The sequence below is a fragment of the Lactuca sativa genome, chromosome 2 (assembly GCF_002870075.4).
Source record: "Lactuca sativa cultivar Salinas chromosome 2, Lsat_Salinas_v11, whole genome shotgun sequence".
Lineage (NCBI taxonomy): Eukaryota > Viridiplantae > Streptophyta > Magnoliopsida > Asterales > Asteraceae > Lactuca > Lactuca sativa.
In genome coordinates, this window is record NC_056624.2 from 149,594,459 (window position 1) to 149,620,182 (window position 25,724).

Sequence of the window (25,724 nt, forward strand, 5' to 3'; positions counted from 1 at the left end):
GATAGACATAAGGTAAGCGACGTTTGATTTCCTTTGGCATTTGATTTTTTTCCAATTAATTGTTAAAAGGTTTACATTAAGGGGTTTGATATTTTATTGCATTATGCATGATTTAAAAAAAATAAGCGAAGTCCATTAATTACTATATAGTATTAAAGATATAACTTACAAATAATAAATTTAAAGATTTATATTAAATATAAATAATATAAATAAATAAATATCAAAGTTTTATTCGGGTTTTTTTTGGACTAATTGGTTTTTTAACATATCCAAAACCAATTTAACATATGAATTTGGTTTTACTCGAATCAATCCAAAATTACAAATATACTAACCAAATAGTCTAATAAAAAATAATTCACTTTTTTATGATAGTAGTTAAGTGTCCTATTTCAAAATCAATCAAGCATACACTTAGGTACGCCAAATTTAAACTGCATTAAGACTAACATTAAAGGACGAAATACATATTCTCCGCTGTACTTGCGCATCATTCCCTTTCTAGGATTCTATCTCTACCACTTTCCTTGGTGTTAACAATTGTTGCATGTGGAAGCTTTCTGTTTGGTACTCGTACACCCACTCACCTTCTGCTTTCTATTTTTGTTCAAAAACCTCACGTTACGTTTCGTTGTCCTTGTATGGGTTTTCACCATTCGCTTGATACAAAACTGGTAACTGTTTTTGAGCCATTCTTGCTGAAGCTACAACCCTCAATATTTAATGCAAACTGCAAGTGGTTATAGCAAATTGTGATACAAGAAACCAAATTTGAATCTGGTCTAAAGACATGTTTGTAGAAGCTACAACTTCAGTTGTGAATTTGTCACCATGTTTTGCTTTGAAATCAGGTTATTACAAGAATCCATCCTCCCGAGTTTCAGTTAAGTGCACTAAAACAGCATCAGATTCATCTCTTGAGAAGTCTGCAAATTTAGTTAAGGGAGTTTCTTTAAATAAGAGAGTTGGGTCTTTGAATGATGTTGAAAGGAGGGAGATACTTGGTTCAAATGTTATTGATGACAAGAGTAGATGGAAAGAAGAAAAGCTTGAACCTTTGTGGGATGATGGATATGGAACTCAGAGTGTGAAAGATTACCTTGATTTAGCCAAAGACATCATTAAACCTGATGGCGGACCTCCCAGGTGGTTTTGCCCAGTGGTAGCAGATGGGAATGAATGTCCTTTACCCAATTCACCCGTTCTTCTGTTTTTGCCAGGTAATGTCATTTTTCTCTTCAGTAGATTCAGTATACACATGTACATATAGTTCTCTGTTATACATGATTGCAATAAGAATACTAGTATAGTGGTGGTAATGATGCATGTTATGTATTCTATCTGTTCCTGATACAAAGAGGTAATCTTTGTTAACCATTTTGGAAGTTAAACTTATGAAGAACGATGCTTGAGTTACAGGGCCAATATCTGCACATTCTGGGGTGGGTGCTGCTTGGATGCTAATTTAAAAAACGAAATCAGATTAAAATGATAAGGGTGGCATGCTCGTTTGCATGGGTCCCACATCTTTGTTATAGAGAGTTTGGCTCATATTTTGTCATTACAAATTCTTGTTTAAAGACCCACGCTTTGAAGCAAAAAAATAGACATAATACTTTAATTTTTTTTGATTTCTTATATATATCTATGGTTATAAAACATAAAATATCTAACTCCCTCCCTTCAAATGATTTTTTTGACAATTTGTCTTCTACTTTTCTCTACTACGTACTTTATTTATGTTCTTCTTGATATATACTTGCTTCTTAGCTTTCTTTTTACATGCTCGTGTTTTACTGAAACATGAAGATATACAAAGAAAATGTGGTAATTAATTTCGGTCTTTATTTGGTAAGTCAACTTTATTTGTGAGGGATAAGAATGTGGAGAGCACTAAAAGACACCAAAAGACTTAAGGTGAATGTTTCTACCCAAAGATGAAAAGTGAGGACGTGAAAATGGTTAAGGAGGCTGGGAGGGGACAAAGACATAAGGCCAAACCAAATCCCTATTAGTGTGTGGTTGTGCCTTTGAAAAAGTTCGGTGGCCGATGAACCTTTTCAACATTTTAAAGACAACAAGATATCATATATAGGAGTGGAGATCTAGTATTGTGATAGTAATATATAAACAAAGGATATGCCCAAAGTTGCAACAACTATTTAGGTATAAAGCTTCTTAGTGACACAATGAAACTATAGGAGAGAATGGTAGAGGTCATGTTGCGACGTGAAATAACTATATCAGAAAATCAATTCGATTCCATGTATTGGATGGGAGAGCAACGTCTAACGTGTTCACCTCCTATATAGTGGCGGATTCAGCCCGGAAGTCAAGTGGGGTGCACAGTTGACCATTGACCATTGACCGTTGACCGTTGCTTCTTTATGAGTCTTAAGTCTGTCTGTCTTTCTGGTTTATTCCAACCAATAAAGCCATTGTCCCCTTGTTATTCTGTTAAACAATAAGATAAGAATTAAACAAGAATATAAAATTTAACATCAAAACGCCCCTTAAACTAAACAAAAAGAAAGCAGAAATAGGATAATATAAAGCCTCTACATTAAACCCTATATCACAAAAAACACATAACAATAGAGTGGTTGGCTGATTACAAGTCAAATTATTAAGTTAAGCATAACAATACCTCTTAAACTATGCAAAAACAAGGTCAGCCTAATAAAAAAACGAAAACATTGACAATGGATCACTACTTTTCTATAAAGAGATAAACACTTCAATTAAATTGAAATGGCGGCAACAAGACAACGAAGGACCCAAGCAAACACAAAAGTCAAATCCCACAATTCAATGCTCTTGAAGCTCAGAGCTGAATCTAATCAGATTCATCAATCTTCAGATCACTTTAGGAATTTCTTAAGAGATATTACATATCCAAATGGGGATTTCTTAAACAATCAAATCAATTTTATCATGGAAAAAGGAACTTGATTGAATGCCTGAGTTTAGATTGAATTCTTATCATAAATTTTGTCAAATGACCAAGCCAAAATGGTCCGATAAAGATTACCCCAAAATCGATTCGAAAACATCCGTTACGATTACTCGGAATTTTCTTGTTTTTAACAAAGTAAATGTCAAAAATAAATAGCCCGAAAAAACGAGCTTTGTGGTTGTTTTTAGACTTCAGATTTAGAGAGAGCCCGAAAAAACGAGCTCATTCCGGTCTCTGATCTCTGTGGACGGCATCAGAAGCAGTGCATATGAGCAGCTAGGTTTAAGAACGATGAAAGAAGAGGGATTAAGAATGATGAAAGAAGAGGGATGCTTTTGTTGAAACTGAACAGAGAAAGAAAAATAATATGCAGCTTTCACCTTTCAAATGGGGTAAGTGGGTGCACATGATTTTCTTAGAGGGGACCATCTATTCAAAATTTTTTTTTTATTGTTTATGTATATATCTGGTGGAACCCACATTTAAGTGGGGTCCTTGCACCCCACTACTAACCCATTGGTTCCGCCACTGCTCCTATACACCTTTTAGAGAAATTTAGAGAAAAAATGGGATATATAATGCTCATTGGCGTAGAGAAGGCATACAGGGATGTACTACGGGAGACGATTTGGAGGACCCTGGAAGCAAGAAGGAGGTATATAAGAGCTATAGCCTATACATAATATTTGCTAGTTGTAGTATTCTGCTATATGTATGGTTGTATCTGAAGCCTATTCGTTGACATTGACTTTTTCCCGATCGAATTAGATCATGTCAAGGATTGCCTCTTAGCCATACATTTTTGTTTTAATGATGGACATGATTTCTCTAAGCCACGGTGTACGTTTTTTCTATGACATTGTGTTGGTTGTAGGTATCAGGACCGAACAAAAGGCTAGATTAGGTACATGGGGATCGATGTTAGAAGAAAAGGGTTTATGGATAAACATAATTAAGAAGGAATATTTATGGTGCAATTCCAACAGGGTGCGTAATGATGGAGTAAAAGTACATATCTTTGAGAAAGTACTATACCTAAAGTAAAGTTTCAAGTACTTGGTATTTATTATCTACAAGGAAAGAGCGCTAACGACCTATATAATATATATAGGGTTGACTAGACATCCCATATTGCAATATGGACATCCTAATTAATTTTTTAAATATTTTTATTGGATGAAATTGCATTGTTTTCTGAAAAAATTGATTATAAGCAGCTAATTATTGGTTGATTTTTTAAAAAGTGGTCAATGAGATATCTAAAGGGTATCTATTATCTACAAGGAAAGAGTGCTAAGGACAATATATATATAGGGGTCGGCTAAAAAGACACCCCATATTGCAATATATATATATATATATATATATATATATATATATATATATATATATATATATAGTGTGTGTGTGTGTGTATTTACTTTGTGTTTTTTTCTCTCAAGTACAAACAAGTATTCTTTGCATTATGGTTACTAATTACATGGTATTAGAGCTAATCTTAGGGTTAAAGAATTATTTTTGTTGAGCACCCTATAAGTGTGGAAGCACTGTTCATCCGAGTGAGTGATTATTCGTCATGAGTATTGTTCATGCTAATTCACTATTCATCTTGAGTATTGTTCACATTAGTTCCACTGTTTATTCTGAATATTGTTCACGAGCGACTTATTAATGTTTATATTGAATTTACGGTTCAAAACACATTCGTTATTCATATTTTCTATTTTTTTTTTTTGGCTAGGGAGCCCTATGAGTATGTCATTTTCTTCTATTTAATTTTTAAGTTTTGATTCGGGCACTATGTAAGTGCAATGTATTATAAGTTTTCTGGCCTAAGAGTCATGTGATTGTGCTGTTTCTTCTGGCAAGATCATATTTTTCTTATCGAAACCGCTTGGAGTTGTGACCTAGTTTCCAGAAAGATTAGAAAATGACTAAGGATGGTCAAGTAGTTCCTGGTTCTGGTTCTATTACTATATCTTCGGAAGTGTGTGTTCAAATTTTGGGATACAAATATTCACATGTGTTGGATGCCATTTTTCCTGAGACAAACATCTATAGTAAATGTTTGTTATCTTATGTGTCTAAATGAGTTATTGATTCTAGTGGCTTCAGATCACATGATATGTAACCTTAGTGTCTTCTCAAACTTACATACTCATAGGTCTATATCCTATGCTACCATTATTGATGGGTCTACCCTTAAAGTTATAAGATTTTGCCCCATTGATCTTACCTTATCTTTTACATTATCTCTAGTTTTAATCCTACCTAATTTCTCTTTTAATTTGCTACCAGTCAGTGAAATTACTCATGGATTGAATTGTAGTGTCACATTTTTCCTAATTATTTTGTTTTTCAAGATCTTTCAACAAAATAAATAATTAGTAGAGGACAAGAGTCAGGTGGACGTTATGTATTTGAACTTTAGAGACCTAAATCCCTATTTGGATTATTGTCATTATCTCCATTTAAATTACATTTTCATTTAGGTTACCCATCTCTTCAATTTTGAAGAGATTATATTCCTAATTTGGTCATCTGTCATACCTAAATTATGAGTTGTGATAGTTTGCTAAATATCAACATGTTTATTTGATCCCTAGAGTTAATAAATGAGTCACATCCTTATTTGAATAATGTCTAGGGTGCTTGTAAAATCTATGCAATGTATTCACTTATTTTTTTTGTACCGGCTATATCCTACAAAAATCACACCGATGTATTCAATTATTTTTTACTGGTTATATCCTACAAAAAATCGCTTTGATGTATTCACTTATTTTTGTTCATTTGTTGCTAAGATCAAAACACATATCAGTGTCTATGTGAAAACTTTGTGTAGTGATAATTAAAAACAATATACCGTTAAAATGTTTCAGTCTTACATGATTCAACAATGTATTCTTCTTGAATCTTCTTGTGTTGATACACCTGACCAAAATAGAGTTGCTGAAAGAAAAAAAATCACGACCATCTTGAAGTAGCTTGAGCCCCATTATTTCAAATGACAGTTCTAGAACCATTTTGGGTTGGAAAAATCTCTAATGCACGCTTTCTCATTAAGCATACACTCTTTGTAATTACTGGAAGTTGTGTTCCATATTATGTATTTTGTTTTAGTTGTTTTGTTCGGGATTCTTGATCTCAAATAAGGAAACTAGATCCCAAGTCCCTAAAATTTGTTTTCCTTGGATATTCTTGCATTCATAAAGGTTATAGGTGCTTTTCTCATACACTCAATCAATACATTGTTTCACGAGATGTCATTTATTTGGAGAACGTACATTTCTTTCCGGTGACCACTTCACATGAATGAATTTCCTTGATCATAATGACACATGAACTCTTGGCCTATCCTCGACGTCGTTCTCTAATAACTGAAAGAATGAATTGCCTTGATCATAATGAGATATGGAATTTAGCTGAGTTACTAGTTAATGAAAAGCAAATTGGATGCAAATGGGTGTTTATTGTTTAGGTTAATCCAGATGGATCGATGGCTCGTTTAAAGGCATGATTATTTTCCAAATGTTATGCTCATAATTATGAAGTGGATTACTCTAAGCCTTTTCTCATGTAGCTACATTATCCTTTATGCGCCTATTTGTGTCTCTAGTTGCTACTTATAATTGGTCAGTTTATAAACTTGATGTAAGAAAATGCATTTCTGTATGGTAATCTACATGAGGATGGTTACATGGAGCAATCACATGGGTTTGTTGCTCAGAGGGTGTGGGAGAGTCTATAAACCTAGACAATGATTGTATAATTTAAAACAATCTCTTAGTGCTTTGTTTGGATAATTTAGACACCATGCTTCTAAAGTATAGGTTTCTTAATGAAATAAGTAACCAACACAAAAGTTTGTCCCCTCTAAGGGGCGTATTCGATTTTTCTTCAAAAAAAAAAAAAAATAAGAAGAATATAAATTTTTTAACATTATTCATACCTTTTATAAGTTATGTATATTTATTTAAAAGACAAAACCCTTTAGTCCAAAAAGATGTACATGACTTTATATATATATATATATATATATATATATATATATATATATATATATATATATATATATATATCATGCCTTATGATATATATAATCTTTGATACTTTTATTGGAAATATTATTTTCAAAAAATATTAATTTCCAATTAAAAATGCAAGAGGTATTAACATTTATCATGAATAAAATTCTTATACATATTTAATTTGTGTCTACTTTAATTGGCGTGACCATATATGATCATATGTTATGGGTGATATCATTCTAAAATGATTATTGAGCATATAGATCCTATAATCGTCCACTCATAAGATTCATTATAGATTGATATAGACGGTGGTGAGCGTTTATCAGCATTTCATTTTACCCAATAACACACTAAGAGGCTCCATTCAACAATATCTAATTGCCAAAAAGCTCACAGATTCAATTGATGTACACGGTAAGTAATCACTTATCACTTGTCACAAACATCATGTTGAACATGAGATATGGATCAAAATTAATCTAATATATTCTTCAACTTTTAGTAATGCACCTTATATGTTTAAATTTCAACACACAAGAAGAACAATTCTCATCTTGACTACATGTGCCTCTTCTATAGTTCATATTATATCGAATAATGGCCTTTATAACTTTCTAGTCAAACAACAATGTTTAACCATATCAACACATAATATTTCCTTTACTTAAGTCCCAAATATGTATCTCGGTCTAAGGATACAAAGATATTACCTTTATAAAATTCATTCATGATATCGATCCATGAGGTGATCTTGAACATGGTTCATGTATAATACTTATTCTTTAACAAATACCTATGAACTTGGTTGCAACACTTTGCTACTTCATCATATGAAAATTAACCAATCCAATTCATATAGTGTTGCCTTATAGTTGTTTCCAAAACTATGAAAGACTATGGACCATTTAGAATAACTAGATTATTCATGGATTAAACATGATAATATAGAACACAACAAGTATTAATGAAAATATCATATCCTAATTTATCAAAACAATACAATGTTTTTGTTACAATTTTCCAATACCAAAATACTAAATACTAAATACTAAATCCAAATAAAATCTCTTTACTAGAATAACGAAAACATGTTGCTAAAGCGTGATCTTCGTGTATAGCTTATGGAAGGGCTTCGTGAACGAGTCTAACTTAATTCTGATTTGTGTGAATTTTTTGAATACAATCATCTCCTTATTTAACTTTATTCTTGATATAGTTAAATCTTCAGAGGAAATGTTTGGTGCTCTGATGTGACTAATGATCCTTAGCTAGAGTAAGTGTACCCTCATTGTAATAAACGATTTTTAGGGGATCTTGAATGGAAGGATCATCATAGTTTTTAATGAGATTCTTTATCCAAGCATATTCAATTTCAGCTTCCAAAACAACAATGTATTATAATCATGTAGTAGATTGTGCAACAATGTTTTGGTTGGATCTCATTCCAACAAAATTCCTTCTTCATTCACAATGAATTCATAACTCGATTATAATTTACACTTATCTCGATCTGTTTAGAACATTCTTCAGTTCTTCTTAGGTACTTTTTGAACGTTCTTCATAGTCAATAAATGACTTTCCCTTGTATGTTTTTGGTATCTTATAGCCATGCTCAAAGAATTATCATACATATGGTGTTGTCTTTAACATGTCATACATGTTGGATCTAACTACTGAGGAAAATAAGATACCATTCATATTATGTTGCTCAAATTTTGTGCTATGGCCTTAACACGAGCTCAAAATCGTGTCATGTAGCATCAACAAGAATCCTCTCTAAGAACCTTGAAGATTGAACCTTTTCAAGATCTTGTTAATATATTCACTTTGAATTAACTTTATTAGTCAGCATATGTCATCTACATACAAGACTATGAATGTCACTATACTTCCACTAGTTTTCTCTTAAACATAAAACCCCTCTTCATTTTTGATGAAACCATACATTGTGATTTTCTCACGAAAACAAAGATTCTAACTTTGAGATATTTTCTTTAAATCCATGAATGGATCTATAAAGCTTAAACACTTTATTAGGATGTTTTGGATTGACAAAGCCCTTCACATTGAACCGTAAGACATCTTCAAGTAAGTGTTTGTTAAGGAAAGAGGCTTTAACATCCATCTTTAATATCTCATAGTCATAATATGTAGGTATGAAAATAATATCCTAATTGATCTAAGCATAGAAACAGGAGAATTTTTTTTGTATGGTCAATACCATGAGTTTGAGTGAAATGTTTTGCGAAAAATCTTGCTTTAAATGTGTATAGGTTTCCATCTAAGTTTGGCTTCTTCTTGAAAAATAACTTATTCCTTATAGTCTTATCATGGGGAGAGGAAGATCAACCAATCACATACTTTATTATCATACATGGATTGCATCTCAGTGTTTAGGGCTTCAAGCCATTTTTCACACTCATAATTTGACATAACATTCTGATAGTTGATGGGTTCATCAGAATCCATCAAAAAACATTTGTCAATGATAAATCCATATTTCTCATATTCTTGACAAATTCTACTAGATCTACGAAAACTTTGTGTTTCATTAGATTTTGAAAAACAATTTGTTCAAGCTCAACAATTTATTGTTGAGAACTAGTGCCAAACTATGCTACATTAGGTTGTAGTTCTTGATCTCCTTCAAGATCCAATTTCCTCCCACTATCTTTTTCCATTAGAAACTTTCTTTCTAAGAACTCAACTTTCCAAGAAACAAAGATCTTATTCCCGGTGTGGCTGTAGAAGTAACAACCTAAACAATCTTTAGAATATCCTACAAATATGCACTCATTAGATCTTGGGTCGATGTTTGTTGGAAGCTTCTTGTCTTACATAAGGTTCACATTCCTATAACTTTAAGTAAGATAAGGATGGAACATTTCAATGCCAAATCTCATAAGGTGTTTTATATACTTTCTTGGTTAGAGCCATATTTAAAAACGAGTGACAGTGAGCCCGTGAGTAAGGCATAACTCAAAAATGTGATAAAGGAAGATTACTTCTATTAATCACAGAGTGAACCATGTCTAATAAGGTTTTGTTCATCCCTTAATAATTTGTAAGGCCTTTAATGGTCCTATGGGCTAGTTTCTTAACTTCGCATTGAAGCAACTTGAACATTTAAAAAGTTTCATATTTATGTTTTATCATAAAAAATATACTTACAACTATAGTTGTTAATGAAGTTAATGAGGTATCTTGCACTATTTCTAGGAATTCTTTTGGAAGGACGCCATACATCACTAAGTATGCTTCCTAACAAAATTTGGTTCTCTACAACTAGAGAAAATAACATTAATCTTCTTCAAACCTAAATAAGATTCACATATGCCAATGTAACATTCATAGTATTTTTTTTTTAAATTTTCAAATAGAATAAACAACCATTTTGTAAATGCATCCACGTTAAAACCACTCGTTCATAATTTATAATTAAAAATTAGAGTATAAGGAAAACATTGTGAAATATCGAATCTTAAACCAATTGGTGTGCGTGTGTAGAGTCCCGCCTTCGCTATTCGATAAGTACCTGAAAAATATTTAATCCATAACTAAAACCAGATCTTAGTGAGTTCCCCCAAAATACCTTACACAAAAATACACATATAATGCATGCACACATGATCCTACAGTCTGCTTGGATCACCTCACGAGGTCTACAAGATTCCTTGACCGCTCTACTGAGCCTAGAGTCTACTTGAATGCCTCGTAAGGCCTACAGTAGCTGGACCGCTCCGGTTTACAGTCTGACTGGATTGCCTCACAAGGCCTACAGTATACAGGACCGCCTGGGTATCTTGGCCTACAATACAAAGCAATACCGCCTCAACCCTACCACAATATGTCGACATATGCAAACAACAAACAAACAAACAATGGCCAACAATACATGTAATCATAACAGATCTACCGATCAAACATATCGCTACAACATACCACTATGCTACACACAAGGATACATACTGCAATACAAAGTATAGTGAATAACTCACCTCACAATCTAGCAGATAACCGTACAGCTCACACAATCCAAGTACTAGTACTACAGGTCACTTATACAACAATCAGGGACCAATTCTTAACCTGCAACCTAAAACCCTCAAATTTAACAACGGTCAACTTGGTCAAAAAGTCAAAAGTCAAAAGTCAAAAGTCAAAAGTCAAAGTCAACGATCAAAAGTCCATCAGTTGGTCACCACATCGTGGCTAAGTATTTTCCACGCTGTCGTGACCTCACGATAAAATAGTTACGCAGGCCACTTAATGCCACATCGTGGAGGCCAAATCTCTACATCGTGGGAACTGTCCTGACCAACTTAATGCATTAAGCACTTAATCCTTCAAGCTACATATCCATACTTTCTAGAAGGCCTTCTCTTACCCAATAAGTAATAAAAATCATGCTTTATAGATAAGCTGTCCAATGCATGTCTTGAACTCCAACTAGGTCAAAAATGGAGGAAATGAGACCCAAAACTCCATGCTTAACATCAAGACTCTATTAAACTTCAGATTTGGAACATATGTCCACAAGGGGACCCCAAGGATCTATAAATTTGCTAACTTTATGGAGTCTAACCACTCAAACTATACCAATATTGAAGAACAATACAAATAAACCTAGATCTAGAAGCATGGAACATAAAGGTTGAAACTTGAAGACTCATAAGGGTCCAAAAGATGAGCTAGAAAGTGGAGGGGGGGGGGGGGGGGGCGTTCTTGTTGCATCATCACACAATGGATGCCTTATTCTTCTTCTTCCCACCAAAAATCACCACAAAACTTCAAAAACTCAACAATGGTGGATATGGGTACTTCTAGGTCGAAAGGAAGGTGATGGAGGCTGAGGGTGTGCAAATCCTAGCCATCACGTCCCTTAAATAAGACCCAAAACTGAAAACTTTAGGTTTTTTACTTTGGCGGCCACGACATCATGGCCAGACTCTTGACATGTCGTGGTGCACATGATTGATGCACATTTCCTCTAGCTATGACCACGTCGTGATGCATCCTTCACCACGTCGTGGCCACCACAAAACCAATATTTAAGACCTAAATCACTTGACCCAGAATATTTAACATCCAATAAGGTTTAAACTTTATTCCTTTGAAGCTCAAGACCTCCACTTGATCAAATTACAACATGTTATCCTGAACTTAGAAGCATTCTAAAACTAGGTGTTATAGTCAAATAAACCAAATTCATTTGCCTTCAACAGTCCATTCTTTGAAGTTGGAATATGTGTCTCTTATTTATATTTTAAAGGTGACAACGTAATAGATAAGTTTCATTCAAATAATATTTGAGTCTAAAGGTGTTTTCATTATGTATAGAGCTATTGTTTAGAAAACCATTGATATTTACTTTATAATTCCATTAAGAGGTCGAATCCTCGAAATAGTATTAATCATTTCAGAATATGAACATGATCATCTTGAAAAATGATTAGATAAATTATAATCATCCAAACGTGCATTGATCAAAACAATAATTTTTATATAATACAAGCCTTTATGTTTAAAACATAAATCATTATCTCCAAAAGCTCTAGTCTGCAACTCTTGCTTCTTTGCTCACATAGAGAGCCAAGTTGCTTTTGCTCACCTGCTAACATTTCCTAAACATTTGTAACACATTTAAAAATGTTATTCATACACTTAGTATCAAATGATTAAGTGTTAGATAAAAAAATACAAGTTTTATCATATAGATACCTGAAGTACCCACCTTGGGCTTATTCATTAGAAATGTCTCAATGCGAGTAAAAAAATCCCCTTTCCAATAACCAATGGTGCCACATTCATCACATGTACATGGTACTTTAGGAAGGTCCTTGACGAAAACCTGAAGCATCACATGCAACTCAAAGATGAAGGCCACCATGTGGTCAATGTTCAACCTCATGACAAAAACATCAAATGACTTGGTCAACGAGTTGAGGACCAAACCTGTGACTAACTCATCAGAAATAGGATATCGAACTTTATCCAAATAGTCAACATATCCTTTCATCCTAAGAATATGAAAGCTTACTTCTTGGCCTTCCTCCATTAGGGACTCATGTAACACCTAAATGGTTTCGAAGCGGTTGATCCTCACATGCTCTTGGAACATTTTCTTCAAGTGAGTTCTCATGTCATATGCTGAAAATGTTCTAGTTCTCTCCGAAGATACAAAACTATATATTCAAGCATAAGACGTGATATGTCGATTGAATAATTAAAATGTTTCAACCAAGCTTCACGAGTGTCCATAGAAGTGGAAGGATGTTCACTGGGAAGTGGTTTGATAAGTACATATGACTTCCTCTCATGTTTGAAAACGATTCTCAAGTTTCGGCACCAATCTAGGAAGTTGTTGAGGTATAACTTGTCCTTATCTAAGACGAATTGTAGGTATAAGGTGTTTGTGGTTTGGTGGTTACCATTTGGGGTCATCTACAAAATTTAACGAAATTCATTTAGTATTTTTAATATTTAAATCTCTAATACTTTATATTTCTAAAATATTAATTAATTATTAAAGTTTAAGATTGTTGAAGTGAAACAAATAAATGGTTAGGTATCATTTATCCCATTTACTTAATTCAACAAGGTAGGTAGCGATTACTAATTACATCCCAATATAATTCCAAGCGGTATGGGATCCTTAACAACTTTTTGTTAATTTGACATGTTCGATTCCATGTATTCAACGAGTCTCTAATGCTTAGGTGTCCTTTATCGTAAAAGATTCACAATAAAATCATCCAACTTGAAAGATATGTGGAATTGATGCATAACTAGTGGTTAAGTATCATTTATTCCACTAGAAATCACAAAACCACCTCGGCTATTAAAAGACAATACAAGTGGTTTGCATTTTGAAAAAAGATTTATATATTTTATAATTCTAGTTTTTAAAACATATGATATCATGGATGTTACATGTATCAATACAATGATACTTTTATTAAAAAAAATCCCAGTTTTCATATTACATTCTTTATAATTAAAATCCACTGTCATTTTTTATTTCGAGATGATCAATTTTAAAATTAATATATTATATTAATGTCTCTAAAATCATTATTTTAAACTTATTAATTTTATTCGTCAAAATTATATGTTATAGAGTTTTAAACTATAAAATTCCTTTTAATTTTAAAACTATTATACCATCTTATACCATATTATGTTAAAAGGTCAAATTATGAAACTTAAATTCCATGTTATGATAATAATGTTCAAAATATTATCTTGGATGTAAATCCTATTTTCAACCATTCATCATATCAGCATTAAATATAAACATTGCATACATGCAAATGTGCAAAAACCAAACCATAAATTAACGACAATTTTTGTAAGTCATCATAAGATATGTTAAGTCCATTTCTAAGGGACATAAGTACCAAAACTTTCAAGTGATGTCCTGAAGCTCCTACCTGTTAAAAAAATTATTATAGGTGATACTAATCTATTATAAATCTTTTAAAGTTATCATAGAAAACATATATGATCATTTTCTTACAAAATAAAATAATCCTTGTTTAGCCAAAAAAAAACAAGATGATACAAATAATCAAATAATCTAAACATACATGCATAGATGACTCTGATATCACTTGTTGAAATTAATTGAAAATTTTGGTTTCTAAAACGAGATAATTGGCAACGGACGCTTTATAAATTTGAATAAGATAAAACTATTTTATTTTCACCAATGATCATTTTGCACGAACATTAAAAATTAAGTCGTAACCATATGAAGATTAGCAAATTACAACCTTTGAAGAATTTGAATCCTCTTGGAAGGTTGGAAGTTAATGGAGATGAAAAGAAAACAAAATAGAGTTCCTTTAGAGAAGTCCACCAACAAGTTGTAACACTTTAGATGCCAATCCATTACATGCAATATTAGGCTCTTCAGTTTTTAAGCACAAATCATAATTTTTTTTTTTAAAAATAGAGAGTTCAAGTATCAAGATATTTCTTAATATCTTAACACTTCAAGAGAGAAATGAGAGGGAAGGTGAAAGCTACAGTTTCATCAAGGAAATAAGCAAGAGCATGGAAGCCTTTATGCACCTTTAAGCAAGTATTTATTATTTCTCTCTTAAGACTTTAAGACACACCTTACCTCTAATGCCTATACTTAGTGATTATGAGACACCATGATTCTAAAGTATGGTGTTCTTAGTAAAAGATTAACTAGCAAAAAAGCTTATCCTACTAAGGGGTGTCCATGGTTTTGCTTCAAAAAAAAAAAAAGAGGAATATAAAAGTTTTTACATTCATTATATGTTCTACAAGTTATGTAAATTTATTTAAGAAGCCAAAACCCGTGTAGTCCAAAAAGATGTACATGAATTTATATATCATAAATTATGAGATATAAACTTTGATACTTCATTGAAAATATTATCTTCATAAAATATTAATTTCCAATTAAAATTGCAAGATCTATTAACATTTATCAAGAATCAAATTCTTATGTTATAATGAGGAGTCAACTAGTTGACGTGTTCACAAAAACGTTACATACGAGTAGAGTTAATTACATTTGTATCAAATTGTGCATGATTAATATCATGCCTAACCTGAGAGGAAATGTTGAAGTGTATATAATAGTTAGGCGTAAAATTGGCCCAAGAGGCGTAGGGTTTAGTTTTAGTCATATTAACACACATACACACATACACACAAACACACATACACACACACACACACACACACACACATATATATATATATATATATATATATATATATATATATATATAATGCTAAGAACCATCTTAAAATGATAACTTTTTTTCTACACAAGTTTAAAAAACAACACAAAAAATCTTTGCTTCTTCTAAGGCATTGCAAAACAAATTGAATATATATATATATATATATATATATATATATATATATATATATATATATATATATATATATATATATATATTTGTAAATGTGCATTTTTCACAAAAGAAATATATGAATATGCATCAAAAAAATGCATTTTTGTAAAAATTCTTTTTTTATTAATAGTTTCGAAATACATACAATTTTTCGTTGAATTTAAAAAAAAATAGAGAAAGTTTTATTTATATTTCAAATTTAATAATTAAAGAATATATTTTTTATGCATATTCATATTTTTTAAACATATACACATTTAAAAAAAATACACATATACAAATGCGAAAAAAATCATTTCTTTTTCATATGGATATATGTATATGTATATGCTATATACATATGCATATGGAAAAAAATTTCATATTCATATAGCATATGCACATACACACATACACTATGTGAAAAATATGTTTTTTTTTAAATATATATATATATATATATATATATATATATATATATATATATATATATATATATATATCTTAGGTGCATATGCATATGGAATAAACTTGTAGCAACATACACTTTTGGCATGAAATTCCACATCTATACCGGATATGATATATCTAAGAGAATTGCAAAAAAATATACATACACATATGTATATTTTACTAATATATATATATATATATATATATATATATATATATATATATATATATATATATATATATATATATATATATATATATATATATCCAACAACAAATATGAATATGCATTAAAAATATATTTTTTAAGTATTAATTTCGAAATATAAAATCTACTTTTGAAAAAGTAAAAAAATTATTTATTTTTTTAACTACAAGGAATTTTTTTATTCAACGAAAATAGTTTATATATTACAAAATTTACTCTTAAGAAAATATATTTTCCAAAATAAATGTATTTTGGATGCATATTCATATTTTAAAAAATAATATTTGCATATGCACAAAAAGAATTTCAATATATTTTTTTTCTAATGTCTTAGATGCAAAAATAATGATTTTTGTTTTTTTTTTAAATAATATTGTGTAGAAAAAAATATCAAATTTCTGTTTTTGTGGTTTTCATTATAACTCAACAATATATATATATATATATATATATATATATATATATATATATATATATATATAGAGGTTAGTTTGAGACCATAAATATTTTGTGAGACATGGGGACGCAATCGTAGTCACTCATTTTCGAGATAAAAAAAATAATTTTAAAATGAAAAAATAAATGAAAATTTTTGAATTTTTTTAAATATTATTTTTGTCATTTAGGTTATTCAAAAAAAATTGCTATTTTTTTTAAATATACGTGAAATATTACAGTATAAATATTAAAACAAAATTTTTAGATTATTCAAATATTCTACTAGAGTATTAAACTATAAATATTCAAACAATTCTAAAAGTATATTAGATTATTCTAAAATTTTTAACAATTCTAGTATAATATTAGAAAATTTTAACATATATAACATTTCTAATAGAATACTAGAATATGCTAACATTTTAAGAATTTTATTTGAATATTTATAGTGTAATATTCTTTTTGAGTATTTCACGTATATTACAAAAGAAACAGTATTTTTAAATTTTTTTTGGGTAAATTAAATGACGAAAATAATAACTAAAAATAGAATTTTCAGATTTTTCCTTTTAGATTTTATTATTTTTATTCTTTTTATCTCCAAGATGAGTGGTTTGGATTGCATGTTCTATGTCTTACAAAATTAACATGGTTTCAAATGAACATTTACCTATATATATATATATATATGTGTGTGTGTGTGTGTGTGTGTGTGTGTTCTCTTTGTATTTTTTTTATTAAGAAAATACACGTATTCTTTGCTTTTTTGTACCGGTTAGTTGGTTACAATGTGTTTGTTGGAAGTGATGTTAATCATCAAAATTGAAGGGAAGCAAGATTATATAGTTCGTGCATGTTTACACGAGGAAACCGACCACTGTTTAAGGAAGGTGGAGAATGTCATGAATGATAGTATGAGGAGGAGAGGACATCTAAGACAGAAGTGAGATGATGACATTAGGTTAGCATGAATGTTTTGGCTCCAATGGAGTATAAGACCTCAAATATGAGGATGTCGAGGCTTAAAATCAGGAGGAGTTGCATACGGCCTGGCAGGGGCGGAACATAGACATTTGAACTAGGGGGGGGGGGGATTCCAACTTTCAAAATAAACCAAATACAAAGTAAAGAATTTTAATTACAATAAAAAGAAAAACTATAACCATATCAAGTAGTAACTATACCAAATACCAATCATAGTAAACATTAACAAAGAAAGTATGACCATTCTTGATTTGTTTAGTAAGAGTTTGCTCATATTCTTTGCTATATCATCATAGTTACGTTTGTGAATAACACTAAAAAGAGCTAACAAGTGATCATAAGAGATTAAGTACAGACAGCCTAAAAAAAAACCATACAAGTACATAGTGTAAAAGCAACAGTTACTATGTGTGTGAGAATCTCCAAGCATCAAACCTATTTATTAGCTACTTTCAAGATATTCATATGTGAAATAAAGCATGTAGAATGCCCAAATGATGGATCTAAGTAAACCAAACACAACTATTTAATTCAATTGGACTTATGAGCTCATTATTCATCTAGTAACTAAAAAGACACATTTATCCGTGTAATAAAAAAAATGCAATGATCATGAACTGTCATTAATTTAATGTAGAACAACCTACAAAGGTCTTAAAGGATTCTAATCTTTTAATCATGTAATCAGATATTTAGCTCAAAGTATTACATCCTCCAAAAGCCTTAAAGGATTTTAATAGGCCTGGCAATCGTGTCGTGTTCGGGTTGGCGTGTCGCGGGTTAACGGGTTAGCGGGTCAAAATATGTCAACTCAAACACGACCCATTTAAATATACAGGTCACGGGTTAGCGGGTTTGGAACATAAACCCATATATGACCCGCCAACCCATTTATTCATACGGGTTCACAGGTTGGCGGGTTCGTGGGTTAGATTTGGGTTCGTGGGTCTGAATTTTAGACATTTAAGTTTTAAACATCCAAATGAAAATTAAAAACATTCATAGAAACATGTTACAGACTTAGCCTTATAGGTTACGACTTACGACCTTAGACTATCCTTCACGAGTCAAAATGTCAAAACAGTCAAATGGTCTATGAATTAATGGTATATATTATATAATACTTATTAAATATTAATACTTGATACATAAATACATTTAAAAATAAAATAATTTTTTTTATTATGAATATAAACGGGTTGGCGGGTCAACCCGTTTATTTTTTGAGAAACCCATATATGACCCGTTTAATAAACGGGTTGACGGGTTGGCGGGTTAGCGGGTTGGCGGGTTGAAAAACTCAACCCAAACCCATTTATTTCGTGTCGTGTCGCGGGTCGTGTCACGTGTCGTGTCGAGAATTGCCAGCCCTAGATTTTAATCCTTTAATCAAATATTTTGCTTAAACTAATAAAATATAATGCTGCCATACCAATATGAATCAAATTCCAAAAAACTAAGAGAAACAAAAAAAATACAATACATTTACCTCCAAAGATCAATAGCCAACTTTTTCAACTTTTCAACCAGGAAAAGAGTCTACGATTACCAAGGAGCGATGACCCTGGTTTTATTGTTGATAATTTTGATTATTGAAACTCAAAATACTCATTCCTGTACATATTCAAATCTACATGTTATGAGTATGAAATCTGATTTCAAAGCCAAAATTGATGTTAACATTGAAAAATGCAAATGAATTTGTATCAAAATTGGGTTGCAAAACCCTAATAACCGAACTCCAAATACAAGTAGATAGCAATTTTGGAAAATAAAAGAACTAAAAAGGAGACGGAGAATGAAGCATACAGATTAATTTGGGTAGATTTCCATAAAACATGAGCAATTTAGCAATGTAGGAGTCCACAATTCTGCCACCGGAAATTAGTCACTCGAAGAATCGTTGAAGCAAGAGGGTTTGAGTATGAATAATGGCATTGGATGGATAGCGGGAACGTTTTGCAGATATTCTTCGAAGGCCGTACTTGGTCTCGTCAATCATCACATATATGGCCTAAACAACGGGGAGGCCACAACCTCATCGGCCCTAAGAGATCCGCTTCTACATTCACACTCCTTGAGTATTGGACTTGGAAGGCTAAAAACCGGAGGGGCCATGGCCCCTCATGGCCCCTTAAAGCATCTGCCCCTGCGGCCTGGTTTCTTTTTTCTCTCATGTGGTTTTCATAAAATATTTACTCTTCAATGTTATTACTAGTATTTTCTTTCCTCCCCCGCCACTTTTATACATCAGTGTGAGACTGCGTTTCTAATGTTGGAGGTCATGTATGGAAGCAGTCTCTCCACTTGTATGTGGAGGCAGGATTGCCTACATCTTACCTCCCTTTAACCTATTTTTACGGAAACTCATTATTGTTGTTGTTTAGTTTTTAGGTTGTTTATGTGCATGTAAAATATAACATCCTTAAAGAATTTTGTGATGAAGTACTTCAAATCTCCAATGGATTGCTTTGTATGAGTACAAAGGATTTGATGATTTTCACATGTGTCTTACCTAATTTATTTTGGTTTCCAATTGAAAGTATATTACCCATGTAGCAAATATCGCACACGCTACACACATTTCTCCACATGGTTCCTCGGATCAACATATTACTTTTGGGCTTCAACATTAATATATGTCTTCATTTGGAAATTACATTAAACTTTACGAAATACTATGACCTTAATATTGTTCATGGTAAATTTCTAATATAATCTAAAGCAATTCTGACTTGAAAATCAATTAATATGTATTCTACGAACTAATCAAAGTATAGAAATGGGACATTACTTTCACAAAAAATAATTACTACAATAATACATCATTTTTGTAATATATTAGAGAGAAAAATGAGTAACTAATTTTGAACAAAGAGAGAATGTTCCTTAAGCATGTTGTCTTCATTTTTAAAATGGGTTTCTATGATGAATCATCTTCTTCATACCCACATGAAATTAGTTCTATCAAGATTAGTTCGATCAGAGACCATTTCTTTCTTCAATGTAGTATACAATTCTATGTACTTGGAAACACACTTATGTATAGTATGGACTTTTTTAGTTGACTTGTTTAAACTTAATGATTTTCTATAGGGATTGATGGTCTTGGTTTGGGCTTAATTTTGCACCACAAGTCTCTTAAAAAGTTAGTAAAGTCTTTTGCTAACATTTACATGGTACCTAAATATCATTTAAGACATATTTTAGCTTATTATAAAGTGTTATTCTGATTACAGGGTGTTTGAAGTTCGATGCTTGCACATCCCAATTCAAGATCGAACACCATTTGAAGGTCATATGTTTTCTTGTTTATATAACTATATGCAGAAAATACATCATGGGGTGTCATAATTATATAAATTTTACTTTGTATATGAAGGTTTACTGACAATTGTGGAGGACACCTTGAGGTTTGAGCATGATTTATTTCCAAATAGGCCAATATATCTTGTTGGAGATTCTTTTGGAGGGTGTTTAGCTCTTGCAGTTGCTGCACGCAATCCGACTATAGATCTTGTAGTTATAGTGTCAAATCCATGTTAGTTCTAAAAACAACCACCTTCAATATAACTATCTTCTACAAATTGTTTTTAGTATCAACTTATTTCAATGATCTATTTCAGCAACTTCGTTTGACAGGTCACAACTGCGGCTTATGTTTTCTGTCCTGGAGGTCATGCCTAGTACACTTCATGTCACAATCCCTTATATTCTTAGCTTTGTCATGGGTACATACATCATCTGTTTCTTTTAGATGCTATGATTTATATGTTACAAAGTTCTAAATATTGTTAATTATCAACATGATTATATCTTGTTGATCTATCAGGTAATCCTATAAAGATGGCAATGGTGACTACTGAAGCCTCACCTACTCCAAATGTTAGGAAAGTAGCTGACAACCTTACTATGTTGCTTCCTCGACTTTCGGTATATATTACCTAAATGACCATTTTACCCCTACAATCAATAAATAGTTTTTAGAATATTCATCAGTTTTAAAATGAGATGACTTGGGAGGAAAAAAGAACGAAAAATAGGTAGATGATTGATATTTGAATACATTAAGCCAAGTTTTCTTGCTTAACCCATTAATTCAATATGTCCAGATTAAGTAAAAAAAAAACAACCATGTATAACTTTCTAGATTAAATACTTAATCCATTATGCTCATTAAGTAAAAAAAGAATAACCAATACATCATATTTGATAATTCACTTAGTTTATTCACTTGTCTAGTTTTCCACCGTTTATTTTTCATTTGATTTTAGGGGTTGTCTGATATTATTCCAAGATCAACACTTTTATGGAAGTTGAAATTACTTAAATCTAGCGTTGCCTACACTAATTCTCGGTTGCATGATGTTAAAGCTGAAGTGCTAGTGCTTGCAAGGTTAGTTTTATTATTCTTTAAAAAAACATACTCATACATCCATATGCACAGACTCTAATTAATATAAAAAGCATGCATGTCGATTATGGTGTATATTTTGAATTATGTATTTATATTTTAGTGGCAAAGATAACATGTTTCCGAGTAGCAATGAAGCTCAAAGGCTTTCAAAAACGTTGCAAAACAGCAAAATATATTACTTTAAGGACAACGGTCACGCTCTTTTACTGGTACTTCATAATTTTTTGTATTTCTTTAAGATTTTTCTGGATATTTTTTATAACTAATTAAATCCAATTATGTTTTTTTAGGAAGATGGTATTAATTTGTTAACAATACTCAAACAAAGCTTAAAATATCGAAGAACATGCAAGCATGATGTTGTAAAGGACTACCTGCCACCTAGCATGTCAGAGTACAAAAATGCCCTTGCAGGACACATGTAATTAATTTTGCATTAATATGCTCCATTTTTATATTATTCACACACGTATCACAAAGTTTTTACTTGCATCATAATATAAAAATCAGGTGGTTCCAATTTGCTACAAGTCCAGTGATGTTTTCAACTTTAGAAGATGGAAGAATAGTGAGAGGCCTTAGTGGGATTCCAGATGAAGGTCCTGTTTTGTTAGTTGGTTATCATATGCTCATGGGATTAGAACTTGCACCACTTATTATAGAGTTTTTAAGAGAAAAGAATGTTATTGTTCGTGGTTTGGCCCACCCTGAACTTTTTACATCGAATTTTATAAATGAGTTTCTTAAATTTTCATATGTTGATTTGATGAAAGTTTTTGGTGCCCTTCCTGTTACCCCAACCAACCTCTTCAAATTGCTTTCAACAAAATCTTTTGTATTGCTCTACCCTGGTGGTGCACGTGAGGCTCTTCATCGTAAGGTGAGTTGACTTAATTGGTTTAATTGTTAAGCACTTAATCTGGACAATTATATATGGTTGTTTCTTTTTTTAATTTATGTAGACATAATGGTTGCATAGCTCAAGCCAAAAGCACATGGATTAATATATTTAGACACTAATTCATTAATTACGTCTCATTTTTTTTCTTCCAAACTCATCTCATTGACGAATATTGTCAAAATTGTTTGTTTGAATGTAAAGGTAAATGGTAATTTAGTATTGTTAAGATGTTTATTCGGTTTAGAAAAGACATAAATAATATGTATTCAACACTTAACCCATATAAGGATAAAATTGTAATTTAGTCTCAGCTAAATGGTTAGTTTATAAAATTATTTGTTGAAATGTAAGAGTAAAATGGTCATTAAGATGGTGATTTTGGCAGGGTGAGCAATACAAGTTATTTTGGCCTGATAAACAAGAATTTGTAAGAATGGCCGCAAAGTTTAGGGCTACTATCGTACCATTTGGAACTATTGGAGAAGATGACATTACTGAGGTAAGTTCTTTTGAGAACTTAGATATTTGTATGCGGGAACTACTAATCCAAACATTATTTTTCAAAATCAAAATCGCAAATAGTAATGAAATTCATCGTCTAAACCATATCTCTAGACTAAAAAAAGATTTAACATTTTTTTAAAGTGTTATATATATATATATATATATATATATATATATATATATATATATATATATATATATATATATATATATATATATATATATATATATATATATATATATATATATATATATATATATATATATATATATATATATATATAAAACTTAATAGAGAAAATCAAACACTAATATTTTAATTTTTTCAGTTGGTTCTTGACAATGATGATATGATGAAAATCCCTATCCTAAACGATCAAATAAAAAAAGCAAACGAAGAGGCTATTAATGTAAGGTAAATTTTACTTGGCCTTTGCTCCCGACATTGCTTTCAACTATCTAAATTAAAAAATACAATTTTTTTTTGCTAACGGTGGCAATTAATTAATGTGATCTGGTTGTAGGGCTGGAGTGGATGGAGAAGTTGGTAATCAGAACTTATTTTTTCCGGTATGCGTACCAAAGGTACCTGGTCGATTCTACTATTTATTTGGGAAGCCTATAACAACAAAGGGAAAAGAAAAGATATTGAAAGATAGAGAAAATGCAAAAGAGTTGTATATGGAGATAAAGTCTGAAGTGGAAAAGAATATGACTTATTTGATTAAGAAGAGAGAGGAAGATCCTTATCGTGGGGTTGTTAATAGACTTGTAAATCAACCGCTTTTAACCCCCGTGCACCAAGTTCCCACATTCGAGCCTTGAAAATGTATATATATATATATATATATATATATATATATATATATATATATATATATATATATATATATATATATATATATATATATATATATATATATATTTTAATTATTAAGTTAATGATATACCATTTTCCATAATACATGAGTTATGTGTACATATTGGCATGACTTGGAGGGTTTCTGATAAAAATTACTCTTACGGATTTATGTTAGAATATTTTAATCAAACCATGCATCTGTTTTTAAATGAGTCAATACTGCGTTTGATTATGGATTTATAACATGTCTTATGTAATGATTTTTAATATATAATTTTTAAAAGAAAATTTAATTGAAAAACATATTTGTTGTATGTATAATTTGCTATTGAAATAATTATACAATATACTTAAAAGGGAAGTCACATTTCATTTGAACAATTGACATTTAAACTACCATGTGAAGGTCTCAATTATTTGAGCATATTCAGTTGGGAAGTCGTTTTTATTTTTTATTTTCTAAAATAATTTACGAAATAAAAATATTAAAAATATATAATTACACCCAACACTTTTACTAGTTATGATATTTTTATCTAATTTTACTTGAGTAAGTTATTTTGAATTATTTATAATCTATTAGATATTAACGTTCTCTCCATTATACTTTTCTTTTCGGTGGTAGAAGAGAAGCTTGTATTGTTGTTGTTTGTGTCAATACTCGACTATTTTTTTCTGCCTTCTACTCTGGAGAGCTAGATCAGGTTTTTTTATCTGGCTTCTAGTCTATTAAGAGCAACTGGCTTAAATACGAACTTTAAGTTTGAATTATTTAATCTTTATTTTATTTTATTGGACAAAATAGTACAATTCTGATAAGAAGTAGGAAAACATAGCTATCTTGGAAATTATGATTAAAACAAACACAAACATACACTTCAATTAATGATACTTTGTCATTTTATAATTAGTCCAATCAAGTTTTTCGGTTTGAAAAATAATAAACGAATGAGAGTGCTGGGTCGGCCCTTGTTGGGCCTCCATCTTGATTTGGCACTTTTATTTTTAATATATTGTTCACATGGAAATCACATTTGATATATATATTTTTTGTTAATACCAAATTTGATTTAGCTGTTTGTGTT

General features: G+C 31.0%; 1 protein-coding gene across 2 annotated transcripts; it reads left to right on the forward strand.

Annotated features, from left to right (window-relative positions):
* The first annotated feature begins 523 nt into the window (after nt 1–523).
* On the forward strand, nt 524–24,953 carry LOC111909651 (phytyl ester synthase 1, chloroplastic). Of its 2 annotated transcripts, none has more exons than XM_052768460.1 (13): nt 524–1,223; nt 21,052–21,103; nt 21,195–21,250; nt 21,338–21,496; nt 21,582–21,686; nt 21,788–21,888; nt 22,230–22,351; nt 22,473–22,581; nt 22,663–22,793; nt 22,883–23,252; nt 23,659–23,772; nt 24,107–24,187; nt 24,302–24,469. In XM_052768460.1, the coding sequence occupies exons 1-13, from the start codon at nt 794–796 to the stop codon at nt 24,326–24,328; spliced, it is 1,857 nt and encodes a 618-aa protein (XP_052624420.1). In that variant the 5' UTR covers nt 524–793; the 3' UTR covers nt 24,329–24,469. The 2 variants fall into 2 exon arrangements, with proteins under 2 accessions (XP_052624420.1, XP_023761198.2); XM_023905430.2 differs by having other exon boundaries at nt 530–1,223; nt 24,107–24,192; nt 24,302–24,953.
* Nucleotides 24,954–25,724: the final 771 nt, after the last annotated feature.